At 42.9% G+C, this 25,295-nt stretch overlaps 1 protein-coding gene across 1 annotated transcript in view; it reads right to left on the bottom strand.

The window, feature by feature from the left end:
- slf1 (SMC5-SMC6 complex localization factor 1) overlaps positions 1-25,295 on the bottom strand; it is a 151,666-nt gene that overhangs the window by 98,516 nt on the left and 27,855 nt on the right. Inside the window, exons 2-3 of the mRNA XM_073066417.1 lie at positions 15,661-15,774; positions 3,939-4,017 (exon numbers count right to left, since the gene is read on the bottom strand). Coding sequence (XP_072922518.1) covers positions 3,939-4,017; positions 15,661-15,774 — 193 coding nt within the window. The remainder of the gene's footprint in view (positions 1-3,938; positions 4,018-15,660; positions 15,775-25,295) is intronic.

Genomic DNA, 25,295 nt, shown 5'->3' on the forward strand with positions numbered 1-25,295 from the left:
CATCAGTACCATTTGGTCAGTGGTCAAAAAGAGAGGCACGGCTCAGGCAGAAAAGACAAAACATGCTGCGGTGCCTCCATTACTGAGAGAATATCCCAGATTGGAGTTGAGGAACCAGACCCTATACCGGGTCACGTTACCTCCAGACCGACCTCGGCGTTCCCAGCTGGTTCTGCCTGAGAAGTATCGGAGGATTGTGTTGAAGTCACTTCATGATGTTTCTGGACATTTGGGGAGTTGAAAAAAACCTATGGATTGCTCTGAGACCAGTTCGACTGGCCCTGAATGACGCCGGAGGTTGAAGAATACTGGAAGTCTTGTAGTCGATGCATAAGGAGGAAGATGCTGCCTACAAGGGTAGCTCCCTTGTCCCACTTGCAGAGTGTAGGGCCCCTGGACCTAGTATATATGGATTTCCCGTCAATATAGGCAAGCCATATATGCGCAAGCCTTCCCTACCAAGGATCAAGGAGTGTCTACAGTGGCCAAAGTGTTATGGGAGAAGTATTTTGTTTATTATGGACTCCCCAGGCGGATACATGGTGATCAGGAATGAGATTTCGAGAGTAGGCTCATCCATGAGTTACTCAGCATGCTCAGAGTTGGGAAGTTGAGGACTACTGCTTATCACCCACAGGGTGATCCCCAGCCCGAGAGGTTTAATCGGGCTTTGCCAGACATGCTTGGGACTTTAGAGATTAGCAAGAAGAGCAGGTGGAGTCAACATATTGGAAATCTGGTCCTCTGCTACAAATGTACCCGAAATGAAGCTACCAGGTACTTGCCATATAATCTGATATTTGGGCACAAGGCGAGGTTGCCCATCGACCTTTGTTTTGGGACTGACGAGGATTACCTACCATCGAAGACTTATCTGAAGTATGTCTCTGATATGAGAAGGGAGTGGAAAAAGGCTTATGAATTAGCTGAGGTCACAGCTGCCAAACAGAATCAAGGAAATAAGAGGAGGTATGATCAAAAGGTTAGGTTCTCCCAACTCATGCCAGGAGACCGAGTCCTCGTAAGGAATTTGGGGCTACCTAGGAAGCACAAGTTGGCTGACCGCTGGGCAACAACGCCCTGTGTGGTGGAGAGTCAGATGCCAAATCTACCAGTTTTCTGGGTGAAGCCAGAGGATGGGAATGGGACTGTCAAGATTCTCCATCCGAACCACCTTCTGCCTCTGGGACAAAAGGTGCAGGTTGACCCAGAGCCCAATCTGGAGCATTCACCTAGTAAGAGGACTCTGCGGCAAAGCGGTGCGACTGAAGGACCAACAGCAGGGGAGATTAGATCGCTCCCGCCCCTAAGTGAGATACTGATTCAGAGGATGAGGAAATGGGGGTGTGGTATATGCTGCCTTTTCAAGTCAAGTCAAGTCGTCACTTTTATTGTCATTTTGACCATAACTGCTGGTATAGTACATAGTAAAAATGAGATGTTTTTTCAGGACCATCGTGTTACATGACAGTACAAAAACTAGACTAAACTACGTAAAAAAACACAGAAAAAAAACACTAGACTACAGACCTACCCAGGACTGCAAAAAGTGCACAAAACATTGCAGGCATTACAATAAATAATAAACAAGACAATAGGGCAGTAAGGTGTCAGTCCAGGCTCTGGGTATTGAGGAGTCTGATAGCTTGGGGGAAGAAACTGTTACATAGTCTGGTCGTGAGAGCCCAAATGCTTTGGTGCCTTTTCCCAGACGGCAGGAGGGAGAAGAGTTTGTATGAAGGGTGCGTGGGGTCCTTCATAATGCTGTTTGCTTTGCAGATGCAGCATGTAGTGTAAATGTCCGTGATGGTGGGAAGAGAGACCCCAATGATCTTCTCAGCTGACCTCACTATCCGCTGCAGGGTCTTGCGATCCGAGATGGTACAATTTCCGAACCAGGCAGTGATGCAGTTGCTCAGGATGCTCTCAATACAACCCCTGTAGAATGTGATAAGGATGGGGGGGTGGGAGATGGATTTTCCTCAGCCTTCGCAAAAAGTAGAGACGCTGCTGGGCTTTCTTTGCTATGGAGCTGGTGTTGAGGGACCAGGTGAGATTCTCGGCCAGGTGAACACCAAGAAATTTGGTGCTCTTAACGATCTCTACCAAGGAGCCGTCGATGTTCAGCAGGGAGTGGTTGCTCCGTGCCCTCCTAAAGTCAACAAACATCTCTTTTGTTTTGTTCACATTCAGAGACAGGTTGTTGGCTCTGCACCAGTCTGTTAGCCACTGCACCTCCTCTCTGTAAGCTGACTCGTCGTTCTTGCTGATGAGACCCACCACAGTTGTGTCATCGGCGAACTTGATGATGTGGTTCGAGCTGTGTGTTGCAGCACAGTCGTGGGTCAGCAGAGTGAACAGCAGTGGACTGAGTACACAGCCCTGGGGGGCCCCTGTGCTCAGTGTGATGGTGTTGGAGATGCTGTCCCCGATCCAGACTGACTGAGGTCTCCCAGTCAGGAAGTCTAGGATCCAGTTGCAGAGGGAGGTGTTCAGGACCAGTAGGCTCAGCTTTCCAATCAGCTTCTGAGGGATGCTGAATTGAAGTCTATGAACAGCATTCGAACATGTGTCTTTTTTGCCCAGGTGGATGGTGATGGCAATGGCATCGTCTGTTGAGCAGTTGGGACGGTATGCAAATTGCAGGGGGTCTAGTGAGAGAGGCAGCAGGGTCTTGATGTGCCTCATGATGAGCCTCTCAAAACACTTCATGATGATGGATGTGAGTGCAATGGGATGGTAGTCATTTAGGCAAGACACTGAAGACTTCTTCGGCATGGGGACAATGGTGGCGGCCTTGAAGCACGTTGGAACGGTGGCACTGCTCAAGGAGATGTTAACTTCCCACTGATTAAAGAAGAGACTCCCAATCTTTCTCACTGGGGGGGGGGGGGGATGCTATCAGTGGACAGCCTGGGTTTCAGCAGGACACTGCAAGGGATGGAGCAGAGGTCAGCCAAGGGACAGAGGGCTCCGAGTTGCAGGAGGACACGAGTGATAGACCAGGGGAGGCCTCGCCAGGTAGACTAGAAGTATCCCCAGTAATGTCGGAACATAAAAAAAGTAGATGGGGGGAATGAAGGTCTAAAAGAATTAGCAGACCACTTTATAGGCTAGGCTATGTAGCACCAGGGGAACAGAGTGTGGCCCCTACTGCTGTGGGGAGCTATGTCACTGCCTTTTACACCTGGGTTAGACTTTGTGCTTTGCAGGAAGGGTTGGCAAATTATCTCAATTATCTGACTAAATTTGGTGGGGGGTGATTGTAACACCTTGGAAAAGGTTTCACTGCTAATGTAATAGTTTTTCTGTAGCAGCAGTGTTTGAGTTATGACTAGAGATACCAGAGGCTTTGGAATGTGCGCCATCCAATGACGCGAGTGTTTTTTCTTGTGTGCCCGAGAGCGAGGTATTTGCGGTCTTTTGTTTGGCAAGAAATGCAGAGAGAAGGTGTGAGAAAGGAGAGGTCATAGACCGCAGGACAGAGTGGACTTGGAGTGAGGGGCCACAAGTTGATGACGCCAGGGGGAAATCGATGCAGGACTAACATTCGGGAAACCATGAGCTCCAACATGCACATTAGACTGTTTCATTAAGATGAGACCTTTTCTTTTTGTTTTTCTTTACTAACCCTCTAGTCAAATTAAGAATTATAAAGCTAAATCGTTTAATTGCATATGGGGTACTGTCTAATATTTCTTGGTAATGATTTGTAACAGGGTAACTCATCACGGAGCATCCACACAAACAAGAGGTTTGGCACCTCAGATTTCACATGTTTGGCAGTGCCGGAGACTGTCTTCCCTAGACTGATGCTGCCAGCCAAACCTGAGGGTTACATGAAGAACCATTCTGTAAGTTGATAAACTCATTAAACCATATGCAATAATAATGTTCTCCTATTCAAAGAAGGCAAACAATTGGATTGGTCTACTCACCAGCTGCGCAAGCTGCTAAAATTTTCTCACTTCGACTTGGTTTTTTTGCTATCATATGAGTGCAGTGTTGCTTGTATTCCTAATTTAGAGGAAAATACATTAAATCAAATACTCTATTATTGAAAAAGTGTTTTTAATGATTATGGAGTTTGTTCTTCAACCAAAATAATGGATCAACCTTATTCACCATATAATTTATGTGTATTAGGAATTTGCTGTGTTGTATTGGTGTGATATGTAGCAAAAGACAGCATTCAACAATTCTGACAAATTATATGAAACTAAAGTTAAAAGTTTAGGACAAATGTGGAAAGAAATATACAAACCCTATTTCCAGCAAAGTTGGGATATTTTCCAAAATGTAATAAAAACAAAAATCTGTGATAAGTTAATTCACGTGAACCTTTATTTAACTGACAAAAGTACAAAGAAAAGATTTTCAATAGTTTTACTGACCAACTTAATTGTACTTTGTAAATATACACAAATTTAGAATTTGATGGCTGTAACACACTCAACAAAAGTTGGGACAGAGTTAAAATAAGATTGAAAAGTGCACAGAATATTCAAGTAACACCGGTTTGGAAGACTCCACATTAAGCAGACTAATTGGTAGCAAGTGAGGTATCATGACTGGGTATAAAAGTAGCGTCCATCAGAGGCTCAGTCTTTGCAAGCAAGGATGGGTCGTAGCTCACCCCTTTGTGCCAAAATTCGTGAGAGAATTGTTAGTCAGTTCAAAAGGAACATTTCCCAACGCAAGATTGCAGAGAATTTAGGTCTTTCAACATCTACAGTACATAATATTGTGAAAAGATTCAGAGAATTCAGAGACATCTCAGTGCGTAAAGGGCAAGGTCGGAAACCATTGTTGAATGCGCGTGATCTTCGAGCCCTCAGGCGGCACTGCCTAAGAAACCGTCATACTACTGTGACAATTATAGCCACCTGGGCTCGGGAGTACTTCGGAAAACCATTGTCACTTAACACAGTCCGTCGCTGCATCCAGAAATGCAACTTGAAACTGTATTACACAAGGAGGAAGCCATACATCAACTCTATGCAGAAATGCCGGCGAGTTCTCTGGGCCCGAGCTCATTTCAGATGGACCAAAAGACTGTGGAACCATGTGCTGTGGTCAGATGAGTCCACATTTCAGCTAGTTTTCGGAAAAAACGGGCATTGAGTTCTCCGTGCCAAAGATGAAAACGACCATCCTGATTGTTATCAGCGAAAGGTGCAAAAGCCAGCATCTGTGATGGTATGGGGGTGCATTAGTGCCCACGGCATGGGTGAGTGGCATGTATGTAAAGGTACCATTGACTCGGAGGCATATATTAGGATTTTAGAGAGACATATGTTGCCATCAAGGCAACGTCTCTTCCCGGGATGTCCATGCTTATTTCAGCAGGACAATGCCAGACCACATTCTGCACAGGCTACAACAGCGTGGCTTTGTAGACAGAGAGCGCGTGTGCTTGACTGGCCTGCTGCCAGTCCAGATCTATCTCCTATTGAAAATGTATGGCGCATCATGAAGAGGAGAATCAGACAACGGAGACCATGGACTGTTGAGTAGCTGAAGTCTTATATCAAGCAAGAATGGACAAAATTTCCAATTGCAAATCTACTACAATTAGTATCCTCAGTTCCAAAACGATTAAAACGTGCTATTAAAAGGAAAGGTGATGTAACACAATGGTAAACATGCCTCTGTCCCAACTTTTGTTGAGTGTGTTGCAGCCATCAAATTCTAAATTTGTGTATATTTACAAAATACAATTAAGTTGGTCAGTAAAACTGTTGAAGATCTTTTCTTTGTACTTTTGTCAGTTAAATAAAGGTTCATGTGAATTAACATATCACAGATTTTTGTTTTTATTGCATGTTGGAAAATATCCCAACTTTTCTGGAAATGGGGTTTGTACATAAATACCAGTATATATTTATAATGTATGTCAGAGAAGAAGTCTGTGACCCACCTAGAGTTGAGACTTTAAAGATGATCATACATCTTTGAGAACAAGGTACACTAAACTAATCTGGAACCTCAATCTGCCCAAACTACTATTTAAATAATCTATGTATTCAATCTCAATAATGGCCTTAATTCAATTCCAGAAGCAGGAACAAAATTGACCACAGTTAAAAAAATGGGCCTTTTTTAAAATGTTCTCTTCAGCATCTTACAGCAGGACGACAGATACTCCATGAAGCAATGTCCCTTCACAATGCAGCACAGGCACTCCAGCATAGAGAAAAAAATATGCTAGTGGCTAAAGTTTTCCATCACTAATATATCACTTCCTAGCAAGTACTTATTTGCAGTAATAACAATAACCACTGTTGAACATACAATTATCATTGACAAATATGACAAGTACACAATTTAAGCCTCTTGTGAATTACATAGCACAACTGTCAATGTCAATTATTTCAAATAACATTTTGGTTTCCTGTTTACACATGAGATACAAGACTTCAATAAATCAAATTCATGACAAAATTATACTGGCAGTCAGTTATAAGGTATAATCAGAACAGTCATTGTCACATTACTGCCATTTCAGACAGTTCAAAGGGGAATTTTACATAAGTATTTTGCCCAATGCTAAAGAAAACAGACTCTTAAGTAATACACTTTTTACATTTTAAACAGCCTGAACACTGACTGAAGCAAACAGTTTCAGAGTGAAAATACTGCTGTTAATATTGAGGACAATGATTTTATTTGAATTAGTCAATAGACCATATGCAGGTGCAAGATGGCATCAAGAAGCTACATGTACCTATTTAAAATTCCATGTCGCATTATTATATAAAACAGAAGTTAACAGCTTTCAGCCAGTCACTTCCGATAAGATGGCGGCACCTTTGGTCACTGAAGCTTCAAGGGGCTCATCAAATGGTGCTACTGTTCTACTTAAATGTATTTCTAATGATCGCAAGATCCTGCTATATATTAGAAAGTTGAAGTTCTGCATACCTACACTATCAGTGAGTTGCTAACTGGCAAAAAAAATGAAAGAGCTGTGCAACATGCTGCTACCTGAATTGATGGAGGCTTACAGTTACATAGCAAGTGGCTGTCTTGGTCGCTTTTCTTGTGATCACAAGGCCCTTCTGGACATCGTTAATCTGCTTAGGTGGAGCTTAGGACGACGATGGTGACTAACAACGACTCCTTTGTTTGCATCTTCCGAAACAGCTCTATTTCTTTCTTTAATATCTCTTTTTTTTCTTTTCAAGGTTCTTTTGAAGACCCTGACCTGGAGTTACAAGTTGACTTCAGTTCTTTGCAGAAATGGGACCCGCTCTCAGGGTCTCATGACTGGCTGCTTTTCGGTATACTAAGGACACGGCTTAGAAGACAAGCATGACTTCAGGGAGATTTTCGTGGTCCTAGAGGTGGGTGGACTTGAGGTCGGTGCTGCCACCTGGTGCGTTGTGGGAGAGGGAAGATCGAAAGCAGCGAGCTGGGCTGCTGACTGTGCCCAGAGACCAAAGTTCTTTGGGCAAAAAGCTTAGAAAAAGCAACAAAATAAACTTTAACATCATAAATCGTGAGTTGTTTTGTTTTGTTTCCCCTCTTGCTGTGAAACAGGGACACCTCTTTTTCCCTTATTAGGGAGAGACAGCCTGTGGTATGTCGAATTACCGAGTGAACGAGTAGTCTTTGGGGTACTGCAAGTCTGTGTCTTTATTGATGCTTTGCTGTATACTTGAGTGCTCGATGGGGGGGGGGGGGGGTGCCGATGCTTTTTTGCTGGTGGGGGAGAGGTGGGTCATTACTTTGATGCTACTTATGTGTGGAAAGGGGGAGCTGGGCGAGGCTTTGGGATTCTAACATTTAACTGTCATTAATTCTTTGGGGCACTCCTCTGTTTTCATTGATGCTTGCGAAGAAAAAGATTTTCAGGATGTATTTTATATATATTTCTCTGACATTAAATGTACCTACCTACTTCGATTCACTTATTTACTGGCTGAAAGCAGGGGCAGATGGCAGGAGAGCTACGTGACCTTAGTCAGAGCGAGGACTAGACCTCAAGCCAGGTGTACTCGGCAGCCGCGAGGAGAGAGGCATCAAAGCTGGTGTCCTCCACTGGGAGTAGTGTGTTGCGATGTGCAGGGGCAGAGGCACTACTGCCCGCCCAGTGCTTCACTCGGCAGAAGACAAGCTCTACTGCAGTCGACTGGAAGATATTAATCGACTATATAAATATATATTTTTTGTGGCTGTATTTTGCTGATGTTTTGTAACTGTTTATCTTGGACTGGGCCTCAAGCCGCATTGTTGCCTTGGGGCAGGATGCCACAATGTCCAGGCTGGAGTCAGTGCAGTACTACACTGTTCGTTTGGCGGGAGGCGGGCTCCATCATGGTCGACTGAAGATTTTGATGAGCTGGACTATATATTAGGTCTTTATTCTTTGGAGCGTAGAAGGTTGAGGGGGGACTTGATAGAGGTATTTAAAATTATGAGGGGGATAGACAGAGTTGACGTGGATAGGCATTTTCCATTGAGATTAGGGGAGATTCAAACAAGAGGATACGAGTTGAGAGTTAAGGGGCAAAAGTTTAGGGGTAACACGAGGGGGAACTTCTTTACTCAGAGAGTGGTAGCTGTGTGGATACCTGAAATCCCCCCAAAAATATTCTACATCTTGTTATTGGCATTTCATTTGTGGTACAAGCAAAATCATACAAAGCAAGTGTATGAGTACTAGAGAAGCCCTGAAAAACATCTTGTATAACTTTGGCTCTGGAGAAGAAACCATGACTTCTGGTATATCTTCCACTATTTCCCTTTTTATGGTCAATGAGGATCGATGAAGCTTTCTCTAAATTCTTCATTGAATAGTGGGGCAGGCATGGGCCGAATGCCCCACTCCTGTCTCTACTGCCATGATCCTTTAATGATCAAATTCACTTTTTTTTTTAAAATTAAAGAAAAAAATCTGCCTTCAAAAATGTACAAACTGTTCATTGTACATCTCTAGATACTGCCACAAACTTTCTACATTCACCTTATCAAAATCCACCTGCAGGATCTTGTACATTTCAAATCATCAGTGATACCCTAATTCATAAAACTATTCAGTTACAGAACCCACAACACTACAGCACAATACAAGCCCTTTAGCTCACGATGATGCAGCCCTTTTAACCAACCCGAAGATCAATTAGCTCTTCCCTCCATTTCTTTTTTTAAATGTTAGCCAACTCTTGAACTCAACTGCTGACTAATGAAGGCCCAAACACCTTTGTAACAATCCTATCAACTTTCACAGCAACTTTGAGGGATTTATGGATGTGGACTCCAAGATCCTTCTGTTCCTCTGCACTGATAAGAATTCTGCTATTAACTTCGTTGAAAGAGTACAGAGAAGATTTGCAAAGATAATGATGGGACTAGAGGACCTGAGTTATAAGGAAAGATTGAATAGGTTAGGACTTTATTCCTTGGAAAATAAAAGATTGAGAGGAGATTTGATAGAGGTATACAAAATTATGAGGGGTATAGATAGGGTAAATGCAAGCAGGCTTTTTCCACTGAGGTTGAGTGGGATTATAACCAGAGGTCACAGGTTAAGGGTAAAAGGTGAAAAGTTTAAGGAGACAGTGAAAGGAATCTTTGTCTCTCAGAGGGTCATGAGTGTGAAGCAAATTGCCAGCATAAGTGGTGCATGCAAGCTCGATTTCGATGCTTAAGTGAAGTTTGGTTCAGTACTGGATGAAAGGGTTATGAAGCACTATAGCCTTGGTGCAATTCAATGGGAGCAGGCGGTTTAAGTGGTTTCTGCATTGATTAGATGGGCCAAAGTGCCTATTTCTGTGCTGAACTTTTCTATGACTCTATGTTACCAACATACTTTCCCAAATTCCTGCTTAATAACATCGTCAGTTGTTCAGTTATTTTCTTTTCAATATTTTGCAGCTCTTCCAAAAACAAAGCCACTACAGGCAGTCTCAGAGTTAAGAAGCTTCTGACTTACAAAGAACTCGTACTTATGAACAGCCTGCCATAAAGCCTATTATATTAAAAATTCATCAGCTCGAAGGAGAACGCCATCCGCCATTTTAAGTCAGATCACGTTGCCGTTAATAGTGTTGCGTGTGTCCCATTTAACCTGTCTCAGTGCGGGTGGACTTTAGGACCCGGGGGAGCTGAGGACGCGCTGCCCACTGCTGCTGCTGAATCTGCAGTGTTTCTGTTCTGTTGACGGATGCGATAAACAAGTTAAAATTATGGATTGATAATTCCCATCTCATGTTTATTTCATTCTGTAATGAAGGATTTGTTGCGAGTGGGAGTTGGTTCAATCGTTTCAAAGTGAGGGCAAATTTACATAATATTAAAGGGTGAATCAGCGAGTGCCAATGTAAGTGCTGCAAGTGATTTTCCTGAAATATTGAAAAAAAATTATTGAGGAGGGAGGTTATTTGCCAGACCAAATATTTAATGTAGTCGAGACTGGCTTATGCCTGAAAGGACCTACATTTCAAAAGAGGAAAAAAGTGCACCAGGGCATATGGCATCGAAGGATAGGCTAACCTGTTCCGACTTATGTACAAATCCAACTTAAAGACAGACTTAGGTACGGATCTCACTCGTAACCCAGGGACTGCCCGTACCAAAAAAAACAAATCATCAGCTGTGCCCGAGTAACTTGTCCTAACATCTCCAATCACCTTGGTTGAATGATATATCATACATGGTGGAAAGTAGCCATGACATCAGCACATTATAAAGATTAATACTTCAGTGCATCAAGGGCAAAAAGCTGCACTGTTTAAAGAGTCAGCTTTCAGTCAGCAAAAGATGGAAAATTTCGATAAAGACTGAAACTTGATTAATTTAGTACTTCTCATTTGTTCTCAGTGAAACAGGAGTTGCTTTTTAAAAAAAAAACATTTCGACAAGCCATCCACTAGATGCAAAATACTGAAAATATCCAAAGAAAATGAGCAATGGATAAACAAATGAGAATAAAAATAAATTAGTGAAGGTTCTGGAAATCTGAAATAAAAGAGAAACTACTCAAGATACTCAGGAAACATTTCTCTTCCCACATACATGAATTATATTGAGAAGCATGAATTAAAGTTTCTTGTCAAAGTCCAGTCACATTGCTTACATCCCAACCAAGTTTGTTTTTAACCAAATAAATTACATCAATTTAACAGTCATACTACATTTTGAACATGAAACCTCAACCGGTTGCCTATTAGAATTCTGATATTCTACCCTATACAGGTTCCAAGACATTTTAAGAGGTGGAACTGATGTTTGCTTTGTAACCTGTCACCATTTCAGAGGAAGAGAAAGGATCACTCTATGCTTGTGAGCAAGTTAAAGGGGATTTGCAGTGAAGAAACACCAGGGATTACTAAAGTGATGATGATGGATTGTATATACAGGTGTCCCCCGTTTTTTGGACGTTCGCTTAACGTCAACTCGCTGTTACGAAAGACCTACATTAGTTACCTGTTTTCGCTAACAGAAGGTGTTTTCACTGTTACGAAAAAGGCAGCATGCGCGCTGAGCAGCCAAACTCCTCCCCCGGAACTGCATTCTAGCTGGCATTGCTTAAACACGTGCCTGTGAGCATCTGTGCTTTATGTTGATTTATTTTGTGCATCAGTTAGCAAGATGAGTTCTAAGGTCAATTACAGGACAACATCACCTGACTGTGCAGGTGATGCCTCCCTCCCAGATGTGCTGAATAACTTCTACGCCCAGTTTGAGGCAGAAAATGACGTGGCGGCGAGGAAGTCCACCCCTCCTACAAATGACCAGGTGCTGTGTCTCACCGTGGCCGATGTGGCAAGAATCCTGTGCAGGGTCAACACACGGAAGGCTGCTGGACCAGACAACATCCCTGGTAGAGTGCTCAGAGGATGTGCAGACCAGCTAGCAGATGTTCTCACTGACATCTTCAACATCTCCCTGAGCAGCGCCACCGTTCCAATGTGGTTCAAGACCGCCACCATCGTCCCCGTGCTGAAGAAACCTTCAGTGTTCTGTCTAAATGACTATCGTCCCATTGCACTTACATCCATCATCATGAAGTGTTTTGAGAGGCTCATCATGAGGCATATCAAGACCCTGCTACCCCCTTCACTGGACCCCCTGCAGTTTGCGTACCGTCCCAACCGCTCAACAGATGACGCCATTGCCACCACCCTCCACCTGGCCCTAACCCACCTGGACAAAATAGACACATACATTCGGATGCTGTTCACAGACTTCAGTTCAGCATTCAACATAATCATCCTTCAGAAACTGATTGGAAAGCTGAGCCTACTGGGCCTGAACACCTCCCTCTGCAACTGGATCCTAGACTTCCTGACTGGGAGACCTCAGTCAGTCTGGATCGGGAGCAGCATCTCCAACACCATCACACTGAGCACGGGGGCTCCTCAGGGCTGCATGCTCAGTCCACTGCTGTTCACTCTGCTAACCCATGACTGTGCTGCAACACGCAGCTCGAACCATATCATCAAGTTCGCCGATGACACGACCGTGGTGGGTCTCATCAGCAAGAACGACGAGTCAGCTTAGAGAGGAGGTGCAGCAGCTAACGGACTGGTGCAGAGCCAACAACCTGTCTCTTAATGTGAACAAAAGAGATGTTTGTTGACTTCAGGAGGGCACAGAGCAACCACTCCCCGCTGAACATCGATGGTTCCTCAGTAGAGATCGTTAAGAGTACCAAATTTCTTGGTGTTCACCTGACGGAGAATCTCACCTGGTCCCTCAACACCAGCTCCATAGCAAAGAAAGCCCAGCAGCATCTCTACTTTCTGCGAAGGCTGAGTAAAGTCCATCTCCCACCCCCCATCCTCATCACATTCTACAAGGGTTGTATTGAGGGCTTCCTGAGCAGCTGCATCACTGCCTGGTTCGGAAATAGCACCATCTCGGATCGCAAGACCCTGCAGCGGATAGTGAGGTCAGCTGAGAAGATCATCGGGGTCTCTCTTCCGGCCATCATGGACATTTACACTACACGCTGCATCCACAAAGGAAACAGCATTATGAAGGACCCCATGCACCCCTCATACAATCTCTTCTCCCTCCTGCTGTCTGGGAAAAGGCTCCGAAGCATTTGGGCTCTAACGGCCAGACTATGTAACAGTTTCTTCCCTCAAGCTATCAAACTCCTCAATACCTGAAGCCTGGACTGACACCTTGCCCTATTGTCCTGTTTATTATTTATTGTAATGTCTGCACTGTTTTTGTGCACTTTATGTAGTCCTGTGTAGGTCTGTAGTCTAGTGTAGCTTTCTCTGTGTTGTTTTTTTTTAAACATAGCTTAGTCTAGTTTTTGTACTGTGTCATGTAACACCATGGTCCTGAAAAACGTTGTCTCATTTTTACTATGTACTGTTACGAACCCCGTAACTGGGTATCTTACCAGCAAAGATAGGAGTATCCGTTGGAGTCTGGTGATACTATTTTTAACAGTATTATTAGTAAAAATACACAAAAATAATATCAATGCAAATATAGAGATAATATACGTCATCAATACTAAACCTAAAAGTGCGGGTATAATAATAATCAATAAGAAATAAGCTCTATCGTTGTCTAGGGGATAATGAATTGTCCGATGGAAATATAAAGTTCAGTTCAGTTCATGCAGGCTGCGGTAGTCGTTGGTCACTGTGTGTGTGTTTGGGGGGGGGGAGGAGGGAGGAGAGAGAGAGAGAGAGAGAGAGAGAGAAAAACAGCTATTGATTTGCCGACTTTCCTTTACGATCTTGATCCGTCGATGCGTTGTTGTTGTGGCCATTTATGTATGACCCCCTCCGTCCTTTAGCTAGACCGTAAACCGTTCTTCCGTGGCGGACTCGTCACCCAGGCAAGGGTGGACACACACACAAGCCCCCACCGGTCTCGTAGCGTCTCTCCTGGTGCGTCTGAGGGGTGTTCCCCAGACCTTACTTTTATCCCCACTCACGGGGTCTCAGGTGTCAGTAAGGTTGGGATGATGCAACCCATCAAACCCGCCCCCTCTGGTTGCCACCTGAGGGGTTTCAATGAATAGAACAGTACTCAATACACAATCCTTCTCCACGAGACAATAGCAGTAATCTCTCTTTTGTCAATAGGAGACGTTCCAACCTGTGGGCCTCTCTCTCATTAATTTACATGAGCTGTGATCAATAACAACTGCCTTTGGTGTTATCCTGTGTCTCTCTCATCTCCCTTGATAACAGCATCGGAATAGTAGCGATTTGCGATTCTCCAAGGGAGGGGGGGCATTGGCAATTCTGTACCCTTCTGCCCATCAGAGTTGCTCATCATTCATAAAAGTACTGTACCAGCAGTTAGATAGATAGATAGATAGATAGATACTTTATTCATCCCCATGGGGAAATTCAACTTTTTTCCAGTTATGGTCGAAATGACAATAAAAGTGACGACTTGACTTGAAGGTATCGGAAAAGCCTAAAAGAACGCGTAAGGGTGTTACATTTAGTGTAAAACTAGACATAATTAAGTTTTTCAATCGTGGTGAACAAAGTAAGGATATAGTGAGTTTGGCTCAACAGTGTATTTTGAGTTTACTAGTGAGTTTGGCTAAGGGTTTGTGGAAGTTGACGAAGATGTTAGAGGTTTTGGCATCCCATGACCAAGAACTGAGAGATGAAGAGGAAAGGATAACAACTGAAACCGAATGGCCCGAAAGTGAAGTCGTCCTGGAACTGAATGGGAAGCAATTGCGTGAGATTTTCGCTGGGATTGAGAACGCTGCAATGATTGCAGATAAGTACGACTTTAATTTTGAAAGGGTCTGTAGGCTTAGGGCATAGTTGCAGGATGGTTTGCGTGCTTACAAAGAACTGTATGATAGAAAAATGTGTGAGGCTAAGCAGTCAAGCATACTGTCGTTTTTCAAGTCTTCCACATCAGCCACAGCAGATGACGAAACTCCACCTTCGACATTGAGGCAGGCAGACATAGAAGAAGGTGACCTGCTTGCCCTGATGGAAACAGAGGATGAAGAGATGACACCCATGTCTCCCACCATCCCAACCTCTGACGACTCAGCCTAACATACCATCATCAGTGTGCTCACTGTCTTCCTGATTCCAGTAAGTAAAACTACACCGGATGTACATTATTTCTACTTTATATAGGCTGTGTATTTTTATGTGTTATTTGGTAGCTTCATAGTTTAAAGGTTACTGGAAAGAGTGCTTCTGCCGGGAGCGCTTGCGCCGTGTGTTTTTGCCGCAAGTGCTGCCGAGAGCGCTTGCGAGATATTTTCTCTGTGGTGGACAGTGCTGCAATAATTGTAGAAAAGTATTCCTACATTATATAGGCTGTGTATTTATCAGATAATTCCTGCTTTTACTATATGCTACTGTTATTTTAGGTTTTATGTGTTATTTGGCATGATTTGGTAGGTTATTTTTTGGGTCAGGGAACGCTCACAAAATTTTCCCCTATAAATAAATGGTAATTGCTTCTTCACATTACGACATTCTGGCTTACGAACCGTTTCATAGGAACGCTCTACCTTCGAATAGCGGGGGAAACCTGTATAAGAATATGGAAGGGGGCACAGAAATTCCAGAGGCAAAAGCTAGGAAATACAGAAGCAATCATGGAAAGTTAGAAGTCACTGACCTGTAGGAAAATGGGCACATTGGAATTTTCAGCAGCCCAGTTGATATCTATTTAGTTTATCAATTTGAGACTTACATGTCCATGAAAATAATCGCAGTCAAGTTGAGTCAGTAATTTGGTAAGTTCTCCCTTTTCAGGCTGTTTGAAGCCAGCTAACTGTATTATCGGTTTCTGCACCAGTCCAGCCATCTGCAAAATAAGAATAAGATCTCATTTGTATTTTGCAAATATTTCAATAGTTCCATTGAGTATCAATTAATATATGCAATACACAACCTGAAATTCTTTTTCTTCAGACATTCACAAAAACAGAATGGTACCCCAAAGAATGAGTGACAGTAAAAACGTTAGAACCACAAAGCTCCCCTACTCTCCACCTAATACAAAAGCAGCATCAAAGCATCGTGCATCGACTCTCCACCTCCCCCACTTACTTCAGCAAAAAAAAGCATCAAAACTTCCTACAGAAAAAAATCAAGGCACATGACTCATCAACCTCCTCTCATATTGGTGAAGAAAGGAAAAGCATCGCTTCTCATCAGGAATAGCTGAGAACCACCACTCTAATGAGCCACATACAGTTCTCATTACAGTATTCACACAAAATTCAAAAATCACATCCCATTCAAAAATGTTTTACACCTATTATCTGCCAGTAATCAAATACCTCTTTTGAACATTCAATTGCCCATCAAACATGTCTTAAATAAGCAATTAAGTATATTAACTGTTAATATACATTGGAGCTGCAACAGTGTACAGATTCAGCCCAAATATTGAAAAACCATCACTGAGAATAAGTTCAGAAAGAACAAATCCAAATGAAGACTTAACCACGAAGACAACACATGTTAAATTCAGTATAACACACATAAAGTGCTGGAGGAACTCAGCAGGTCAGGCAGCATCTATGGAAAGGAATAAGAGTAAACGTTTTGGGACCAGACCTTTACAGGAATAGAAAGGAAGAGGGAACATCTAGAATAAAGTGGTGTGGGAGGGCGAGAATTACAAGCTAGAAGGTGATATGTGAGGCTAGGTAAGGGACGAAGAACTGGGAAGCTGGGAGTTGACAGGAAAGGTAAAGGGCTGAAAAAGAAGGAATGTGATAGAAGAGAAGAGAGGAAACCATGGAAGAGAGGGAAGGAGAAGGGGCACCAAAGGAAGGGGATAGGCAGGTGAGAAGTGAACGGGTAAGAAGAGAGCTAGATTGGGGAAATGAAAAAGAGAGTAGGGGGAGAAATGACCATAAGTTAGAGAAATCGACGTTCATACTGTCAGATTGAAATCTATATTTATTACAGGTAGTCCTCGAATTACGAACATCCGACATAGTGGCATAGTCTCACAATTGCCATCTCACTGCTGCAGTCCAGTCACACACATTCAATCCTGACCTACTCACACAAAATGCTGGAGGAACTCAGCAGGCCAGGCAGCATCTATGGAAAAAAGTACAGTCAACGTTTCAGGACGAAACTCTTTGACAGGACTAGAGAAAAAAAGCTGAGGAGTAGATTTGAAAGGTGGGGGCAGGGGAGAGAGAAATGCCAGGCAATAGGTGAAACTGGGAGGGGAGGGATGAAGCAAAGAGCTAGGAAGTTGATCGTGAAAGACAAAAGGCCATTAAAGAAAGAAGAAAGGTTGGGGGGGGGAGGTGCACCAGAGAGAAGTGATGGGTGGGCAAAGATAACATGAGAGAGGAACAAGGGGATGGGAAACGGTGAAGGGGGGGTGGAGGCATTACCGGAAGTTTGAGAAATCTATGTCCATGCCATCAGGTTGGAGGCTACCCAAACAGAATATAGGGTATTGTGTGGCCTTATCCTGGCAGTGGAGGAGGCCATGGATGGACATACCAGAATAGGAATAGGAAGTGGAATTAAAATGGGTGGGCACTGGGAGATCCCACTTGTTCTGGCTTGTTCAACTGAATCTCTTCTATTTCATGTACATCTGTTCTTACCCCATCCTCCCGCCACACTACCAGGGATAGTGTTCCTCTTGTCCTCACCTATCAACCCACCAGCCACCACGTCCAGCACATAATTCTCCAAAACTTCTGCCACCTCCAAATGGATCCCACTACCAAGCATATCTTCCCCCCCCCCCACCCGCAATTTCTGCTTGTCGCAGGGATCGCTCCCTACGCAACTCCCTTGTCCATTTGTCCCTCCCCACTGATCTCCCTCTTGGCACTCATCCTTGCAAGCAGAACAAGTGCTTCTTCACCTGCCCCTACACCTCCTCCATCACTACCATTTAGTACCCCAAACAGTCCTTCCAAGTGAGGCAACACTTCACCTGTGAATACGTTGGGGTCATATACCGTGTTTGCTACTCCCAGTATGGCCTCTTGTATATCGGTGAAACCTAACGTAGATTGGGAGACCACCGTCCATCAGAACAAGTGGGATCCCCCTGTGGAAACCCGCTTTAATTCCATTTCCCATTCTGGTATGTCCATCCATGGCCTCCTCCACTGCCGGTATAAGGCCATACTTTGGTTGGAGGAACAACACCTTAGATTCCATTTCAGTAGCCTCCAACCCGATGGCATGAACATAGATTTCTCAAACTTCCAGTAATGCCTCTACCACCCCTCCCCCTTCACCATTCCCATCTCATGTTATCTCCTTGCCTGCCCATTGCCTCCCTCTGGTGCTCCTCCCCCCCTTTCTTCCATGGTCTTCTGTCTTTTCACCAATCAACTTCCTAGTTCTTTGCTTTATTCCCCCCCCCCAAAGTTTCACCTATCACCTGGTGTTTCTCTCACTCCTCCTCCCACTTTCAAATCTACTCTTCAGCCTTTGTTCTCCAGTCCTGCTGAAACAACGACTGTACTTTTTTCCCCCCATAGATGTTCCCTGGCCTGTTGAGTTCCTCCAACATTTTGTGTGTGTTGCTTGGATTTTCAGCATCTGCAGACTTCCTCTTATTTGTGATTTAATCCTGACCTCAAGTGTTATCAGTGTTTAAATTTCAGTTTATTCATATGCATAAAGAAGATGAAACACCTCCAGCAGCAAAGGCATATAGTATTATAAGTAGCATTCACAAGAAATAATACAGGACTATTTATAAAAAAAAGAACTAGAACAAAAATATGTCCACTTCAGTGTAAAGTGCTCATTATGTTGCTAAACTGCTTTAGCTTTACTATATTCTCCTTGTCATCAACAGCACCTCTGCTAGGAGCTCTGTTCTTCTCTATTATCTCAAAGATGTGCAAGCTAGTAAGTTCATTTGCCACTGCAGATAGTCTCAAATGTGTAGGTAGTAGAATGTGGGAGCAGTTGATTGGAATATGGGATTAGTGTAAATTGGTGCTTTGTGGTCAGCACCGATGAAGTGAGTCAAATGGCATGTTTCTATTTAAACTATTGAATGATACTCCAAGTTCACTTGCCTTGTCACTGACCTGTTCCTACATCCATAGGTCCAAGAGACATAGGAGCAGAATTAGACCATTTGGCCTATCGAGCCTGCTCTGCCAATCAATCATGACTGATCGGTTTCTCCCCCCTCTCAGCACCACTCATTGGCCTTCTCCCCACAACCTTTGATGATGTGTCCAATCAAAAACCTATCAAACTTTGCTTTAACTACGACCAATGACCTGGCCTCCACAACCGCCTGTGGTGATAAATTCCACAAATTCACCACACTCTGGCTAAAAGAATTTCTCTGCACCTGTTTTAAATGGACACTCCCCTATCCTGAGGCTGTGCCCTCTTATCCTAGACTCCCCCACCATGGGAAACATCCTTTCCACATCTACTCTGTCTAGGCCTTTCAACATTCAAAAGGTTTCAATGAGATCCCCCTCAGCCTTTTAACTTCCATGAGTACAAACCAAAAGCTATCAAAGGTTCCTTGTATGATAACCTTTTCATTCCTGGAATCATTCTTGTGAACCTCCTCTGAACCCTCTCCATTGCCAGCACAACTTTTCTTAGATGAGAAGCCCAAAACTGTTCACAATACTCAAGGTGAGGCCTCACCAGTGCCTTATAAAGCTTCAAGATCACATCCCTGCTCTTGTATTCCATACCTCTTGAAATGAATGCTAATATTGCATTTGCCTACCTCACCACTGACTCCACCTGCAAGTTAACCTTTAGGGTGTTCTGCACAAGGACTCTCAAGTCCCTTTGCATCTCAAATTTTGGATTTTCTCCCCATTTAGAAAATAGTCTGCACATTTGTTTCTTCTACCAAAGTGCATGAGCATGCATTTTCCAACATTGTATTTCATTTGCTACTTTCTTGCCCATTCTCCTAATCCGTCTGTCCTTCTGCAGTCCACATGTTTCCTCAACACTAGCTGCCTCAAAACCAATCTTTGAATCACCTGCAAACTTAGCAACAAAGCCATCTATTCCATCATCTAAATCAATGACATATAGCATGAAAAGAAGCGGTCCCAATACTGACTCCTGTGAAACACCACTAGACACTGGCAGCCAACCAGAAAAGGATCCTTTTATTCCCACTCACTGCCTCCTACCAATTAGCCAATGCTCTAACCATGCTAGTAACTTTCCTGTAATACCATGGGCTCTTAACTAGGTAAGCAGCCTCATGTGTGGCACCTAGTTAAAGGTGATCTGTAAGTCAAACTATACAAACTCCTCAAAGAATTCCAACAGGTTCGTCAGGCAAGATTTCCCCTTCTTTTTGGACACACTTCAAAAAGCTTTTACTATCCACTTTGATATTGGTTGCTAGCTTGCCTTAATGTTTCATCTTTTCCCTCCTAATGATTCTTTTAGTTGCTCTCTGTAGGGTTTCAAAAGCTTCCCAAGCTTCTGTCTTTCCACAAATTTTTGCTTTCTTGTACACCCTATCTTTTGCTTTCACATTAGATTTGACTTTGCTTTTCAGCCACGATTGTACTATTTTGGCATTTGAGTATTTCTTTGTTTTTGAAATCCTGCACCTTCCTCATTTTTTCCCTAAAGCTCACACCATTGCTGCTCTGCTGTCATCCCTGCCAGCATCTCCTTCCAATTTACTTTGGCCAACTCCTCTCTCATAGCACTGTAATTTCCTTTACTCCACTGAAATACTGCTACGTCAGACTTTGCTTTCTCTCTATCAAATTTCAAGTTGAACTTAATCATTTTGTGATCACTGTCTCCTCAGGTTCTTTTAACTTAAGCTCTTTAATCACCTCTGGTTCATTACATAACACCCAATCCAATATAGTTGATTCAGTAGTAGGCTCAATGACAAACTGCTCTAAAAAGCCATCTCATAGGCATTCAACAAACTCACTCTCTTGGGATCTATTTCCAACCTGATTTTCCCAAACAACCAGCATGTTGAAATCTCCATGACTATCAAAACATTGCCCTTTTGAAATGCTTTTTCTATTTCCTGTTGTAATCTGTGGTCCACATCCCAGCTACTGTTGGGCGGCCTGTATATAACTGCCATCAGGATCCTTTTACCCTTGCAGTTTCTTAACTCAACCCACAAGGATTCAACATCTTCCGATCCTATGTCACATCTTTCTACTGATTTGATGTCATTTTTTTTACCAGCGTCACCATGCCCCCCCCCCCCACCTACTTTCCTATCCCTCTGATACAACTTGGAACCTTGGACATTTAGCTCTCAACTACAACCATCTTTCAGCCACAATTCAGTGAAGGTGACAACATCATACCTGACAATCTGTAATAGTGCAATAAAATCATCCACCTTATTTTTTATACTCCGTGCCTTGAGATATAACAAGTACTGTATTTGCTACCACTTTTTGATTTTGCATCCCTAATGCACTGATACACACCAATTATGTCCTATCACCTCTCTGCCCTTTGACCGCATGTAACCTTTGCTTTTTTTTACATCCATCCTATCATGAGTCCCTTCATTCTGGTTCCCACCCCTCTGCCAAATTAGTTTAACCCCTCCCCAACTGCTCTAACAACCCAGTCCGTGAGAAGATTGGTTCCCCTCAATTTTCCTCCTGAACACAGACAGAAAAAAGGTATCTAAAGTATTATAGGCCACCTAATGGGGAGCGTGAGTTGGAAGAGCAAATGTGTAAGGAGATAGCAGATATTTGTAGTAAACACAAGGTGGTGATTGTGGGAGATTTTAATTTTCCACACATAGATTGGGAAGCTCATTCTGTAAAAGGGCTGGATGGTTTAGAGTTTGTGAAATGTGTGCAGGATAGCTTTTTGCAACAATACATAGAAGTACCGACTAGAGATGGGGCAGTGTTGGATCTCCTGTTAGGGAATGCGATAGGTCAGCTGACAGATGTATGTGTTGGGGAGCACTTCGGGTCCAGTGATCACAATAGCATTAGCTTCAATATAATTATGGAGAAGGACAGGACTGGACCTAGAGTTGAGATTTTTGATTGGAGAAAGGCTAACTTTGAGGAGATGCGCAGGGATTTAGAGAGAGTGGAATGGGTCAAGTTGTTTTATGGGAAGGATGTAATAGAGAAATGGAGGTCATTTAAGGGTGAAATTATGAGGGTACAGAATCTTTATGTTCCTGTTCGGTTGAAAGGAAAGGTTAAAGGTTTGAAAGCGCCATGGTTTTCAAGGGATATTAGAAACTTGGTTCGAAAAAAGAGGGATGTCTACAATAGATATAGGCAGCATGGAGTAAAGGAATTGCTCAAGGAATATAAAGAATGTAAAAGGAAACTTAAGAAAGAGATTAGAAAAGCTAAAAGAAGTTACGAGTTTGGTTTGGCAAATAAGGTGGAAGTAAATCCGAAAGGCTTCTACAGTTATATTAAAAGCAAGAGGATAGTGAGGGATAAAATTGGTCCCTTAGAGAATCAGGGTGGTCAGCTATGTGTGGAGCCGAGGGAGATGGGAGAGATTTTGAACGATTTCTTCTCTTCGGTATTCACTAAGGAGAAGGATATTGAATGGTGTAAGGTGTGGGAAACAAGTAAGGAAGTTATGGAACCTATGACAATTAAAGAGGTGGAAGTACTGGCGCTTTTAAGAAATTTAAAAGTGGATAAATCTCCGGGTCCTGACCGGATATTCCCCAGGACCTTGAGGGAAGTTTGTGTAGAGATAGCAGGAGCTCTGACGGAGATCTTTCAGATGTCATTAGAAACAGGGATTGTGCCGGAGGATTGGCGTATTGCTCATGTGGTTCCATTGTTTAAAAAGGGTTCTAGAAGTAAGCCTGGCAATTATAGACCTGTCAGTTTGACATCAGTGGTGGGTAAATTAATGGAAAGTATTCTTAGAGATAGTATTTATAATTATCTGGATAGACAGGATCTGATTAGGAGTAGCCAGCATGGATTTGTGCGTGGAAGGTCATGTTTGACAAACCTTATTGAATTTTTTGAAGTAGTTACGAGGAATGTTGACGAGGGTAAGGCAGTGGATGTAGTCTATATGGACTTCAGCAAGGCCTTTGACAAAGTTCCACATGGAAGGTTAGTTAAGAAGGTTCAGTCGTTAGGTATTAATGCTGGAGTAATAAAATGGATTCAACAGTGGCTAGATGGGAGATGCCAGAGAGTAGTGGTGGATAATTGTTTATCGGGATGGAGGCCGGTGACTAGCGGGGTGCCTCAGGGATCTGTTTTGGGCCCAATGTTGTTTGTAATATACATAAATGATCTGGATGATGGGGTGGTAAATTGGATTAGTAAGTATGCTGATGATACTAAGGTAGGAGGTGTTGTGGATAATGAGGTGGGTTTTCAAAGCTTGCAGGGAGATTTATGCCGGTTAGAAGAATGGGCTGAACGTTGGCAGATGGAGTTTAATGCTGAGAAGTGTGAGGTTCTACATTTTGGCAGGAATAATCCAAATAGAACATACAGGGTAAATGGTAGGGCATTGAGGAATGCAGTGGAACAGAGAGATCTAGGAATAACAGTGCATAGTTCCCTGAAGGTGGAGTCTCATGTAGATAGGGTGGTGAAGAAGGCTTTTGGAACGCTGGCCTTTATAAATCAGAGCATTGAGTACAGAAGTTGGGATGTAATGTTAAAATTGTACAAGGCATTGGTAAGGCCAAATTTGGAATATTGTGTACAGTTCTGGTCACCGAATTATAGGAAAGATATCAATAAATTAGAGAGAGTGCAGAGACGATTTACTAGGATGTTACCTGGGTTTCAGCACTTAAGTTACAGAGAAAGGTTGAACAAGTTAGGTCTCTATTCATTGGAGCGTAGTAGGTTGAGGGGGGATTTGATCGAGGTATTTAAAATGTTGAGAGGGATAGATAGAGTTGACGTGAATAGGCTGTTTCCATTGAGAGTAGGGGAGATTCAAACGAGAGGACATGATTTGAGAGTTAGGGGGCAAAAGTTTAAGGGAAACACGAGGGGGTATTTCTTTACTCAGAGAGTGATAGCTGTGTGGAATGAGCTTCCTGTAGAAGTAGTAGAGGCCAGTTCAGTTGTGTCATTTAAGGTAAAATTGGATAGGTATATGGATAGGAAAGGAGTGGAGGGTTATGGGCTGAGTGCGGGTAGGTGGGACTAGGTGAGATTAAGAGTTCGGCACGGACTAGGAGGGCCGGAATGGCCTGTTTCCGTGCTGTGATTGTTATATGGTTATATGGTTAAAAAGGGAGACAAAAACCTTCAGAAACTATGACAAGCATGGACAAGAAAGAAGCATTTGCCAATGGCATCAGTTAAAAATGCTGAGTGGCTGATTCTTTTAGAAATTCTGACTGTCACCAATATTTGCTTTCAGGCAATTCTGTTTAATGAAAGCAACTTGATTCACCACAGCCTTTCAAAACACTAGCATAGCTTTTAGTCAATTGAAGAAGAGTACTCAAAGAACATGACTGAAAAGAAATACCGTAGATTCCGTACTACAGAGCACACCTGATTAAAAGCCGCAGGCTCTAATTTTAGAAAGAAAATCAATTTTGTACTTGTACAAGCCGCACCGGATTTTAAGCCGCAGGTGTCCCACGTTGTAATATGAGATATTTACACAGAAAGATATTACACGTGAGGATTTTTTAACTTTTAATTAAATCCGTATGGTAACATAAACAAATACATATTGCAAATGCTTTTTTTTCGAACCGTGCCTGTAACACGGCTACTTTTAAATATACATACGTATCGGTAACACACAAATTACGTTGCGTATACTTTTTTACTGAACCATGCATGAACAACATTCCAATATCTCCTAATGACTGGTAAAAAAAATATACTGCAGCCTACCAGGAAAAGTTATTGATCGCCTTTAACTTAAAAGCTGCATCATCGCGCGGGTCTAATGCGCTCGCCCCCTCCTTTCCGTTTATCGCAAACCGGTAATTCCCCACAAGACGCGGCGAAACCGGATGTGACGTCATAGCATCCCGGGATGTAGTACAGAAAACAAATATACCGGGTACTTAAAACACTTCTAACTTTAACTAGAAAATACTAACAAATGAATTACTAAGCGAAAATATTATAAACTAAATAACTGCCATAAAGGCAGCACAATGCTTTTCTTCGAGTGTTTTCCATGTTGATGAGGGTGAGTACAAATGACTGATTTACAATAATTTAATTGTGAAAGTGCGCTTGATTTATCGTACAATTTCATTGGACCTCTGTGAACTACTCATCAATTTTATTGGTCTACTGTTACGAGGCAAAATGTTTTTGGCGGCATGAAAAAAAACCATGCATTAGCCGCACCGTAGTAAAGGCCGCAGTGATAGATAGATAGATAGATAGA

This window comes from Hemitrygon akajei, chromosome 2 (assembly GCF_048418815.1).
Source record: "Hemitrygon akajei chromosome 2, sHemAka1.3, whole genome shotgun sequence".
NCBI lineage: Eukaryota > Metazoa > Chordata > Chondrichthyes > Myliobatiformes > Dasyatidae > Hemitrygon > Hemitrygon akajei.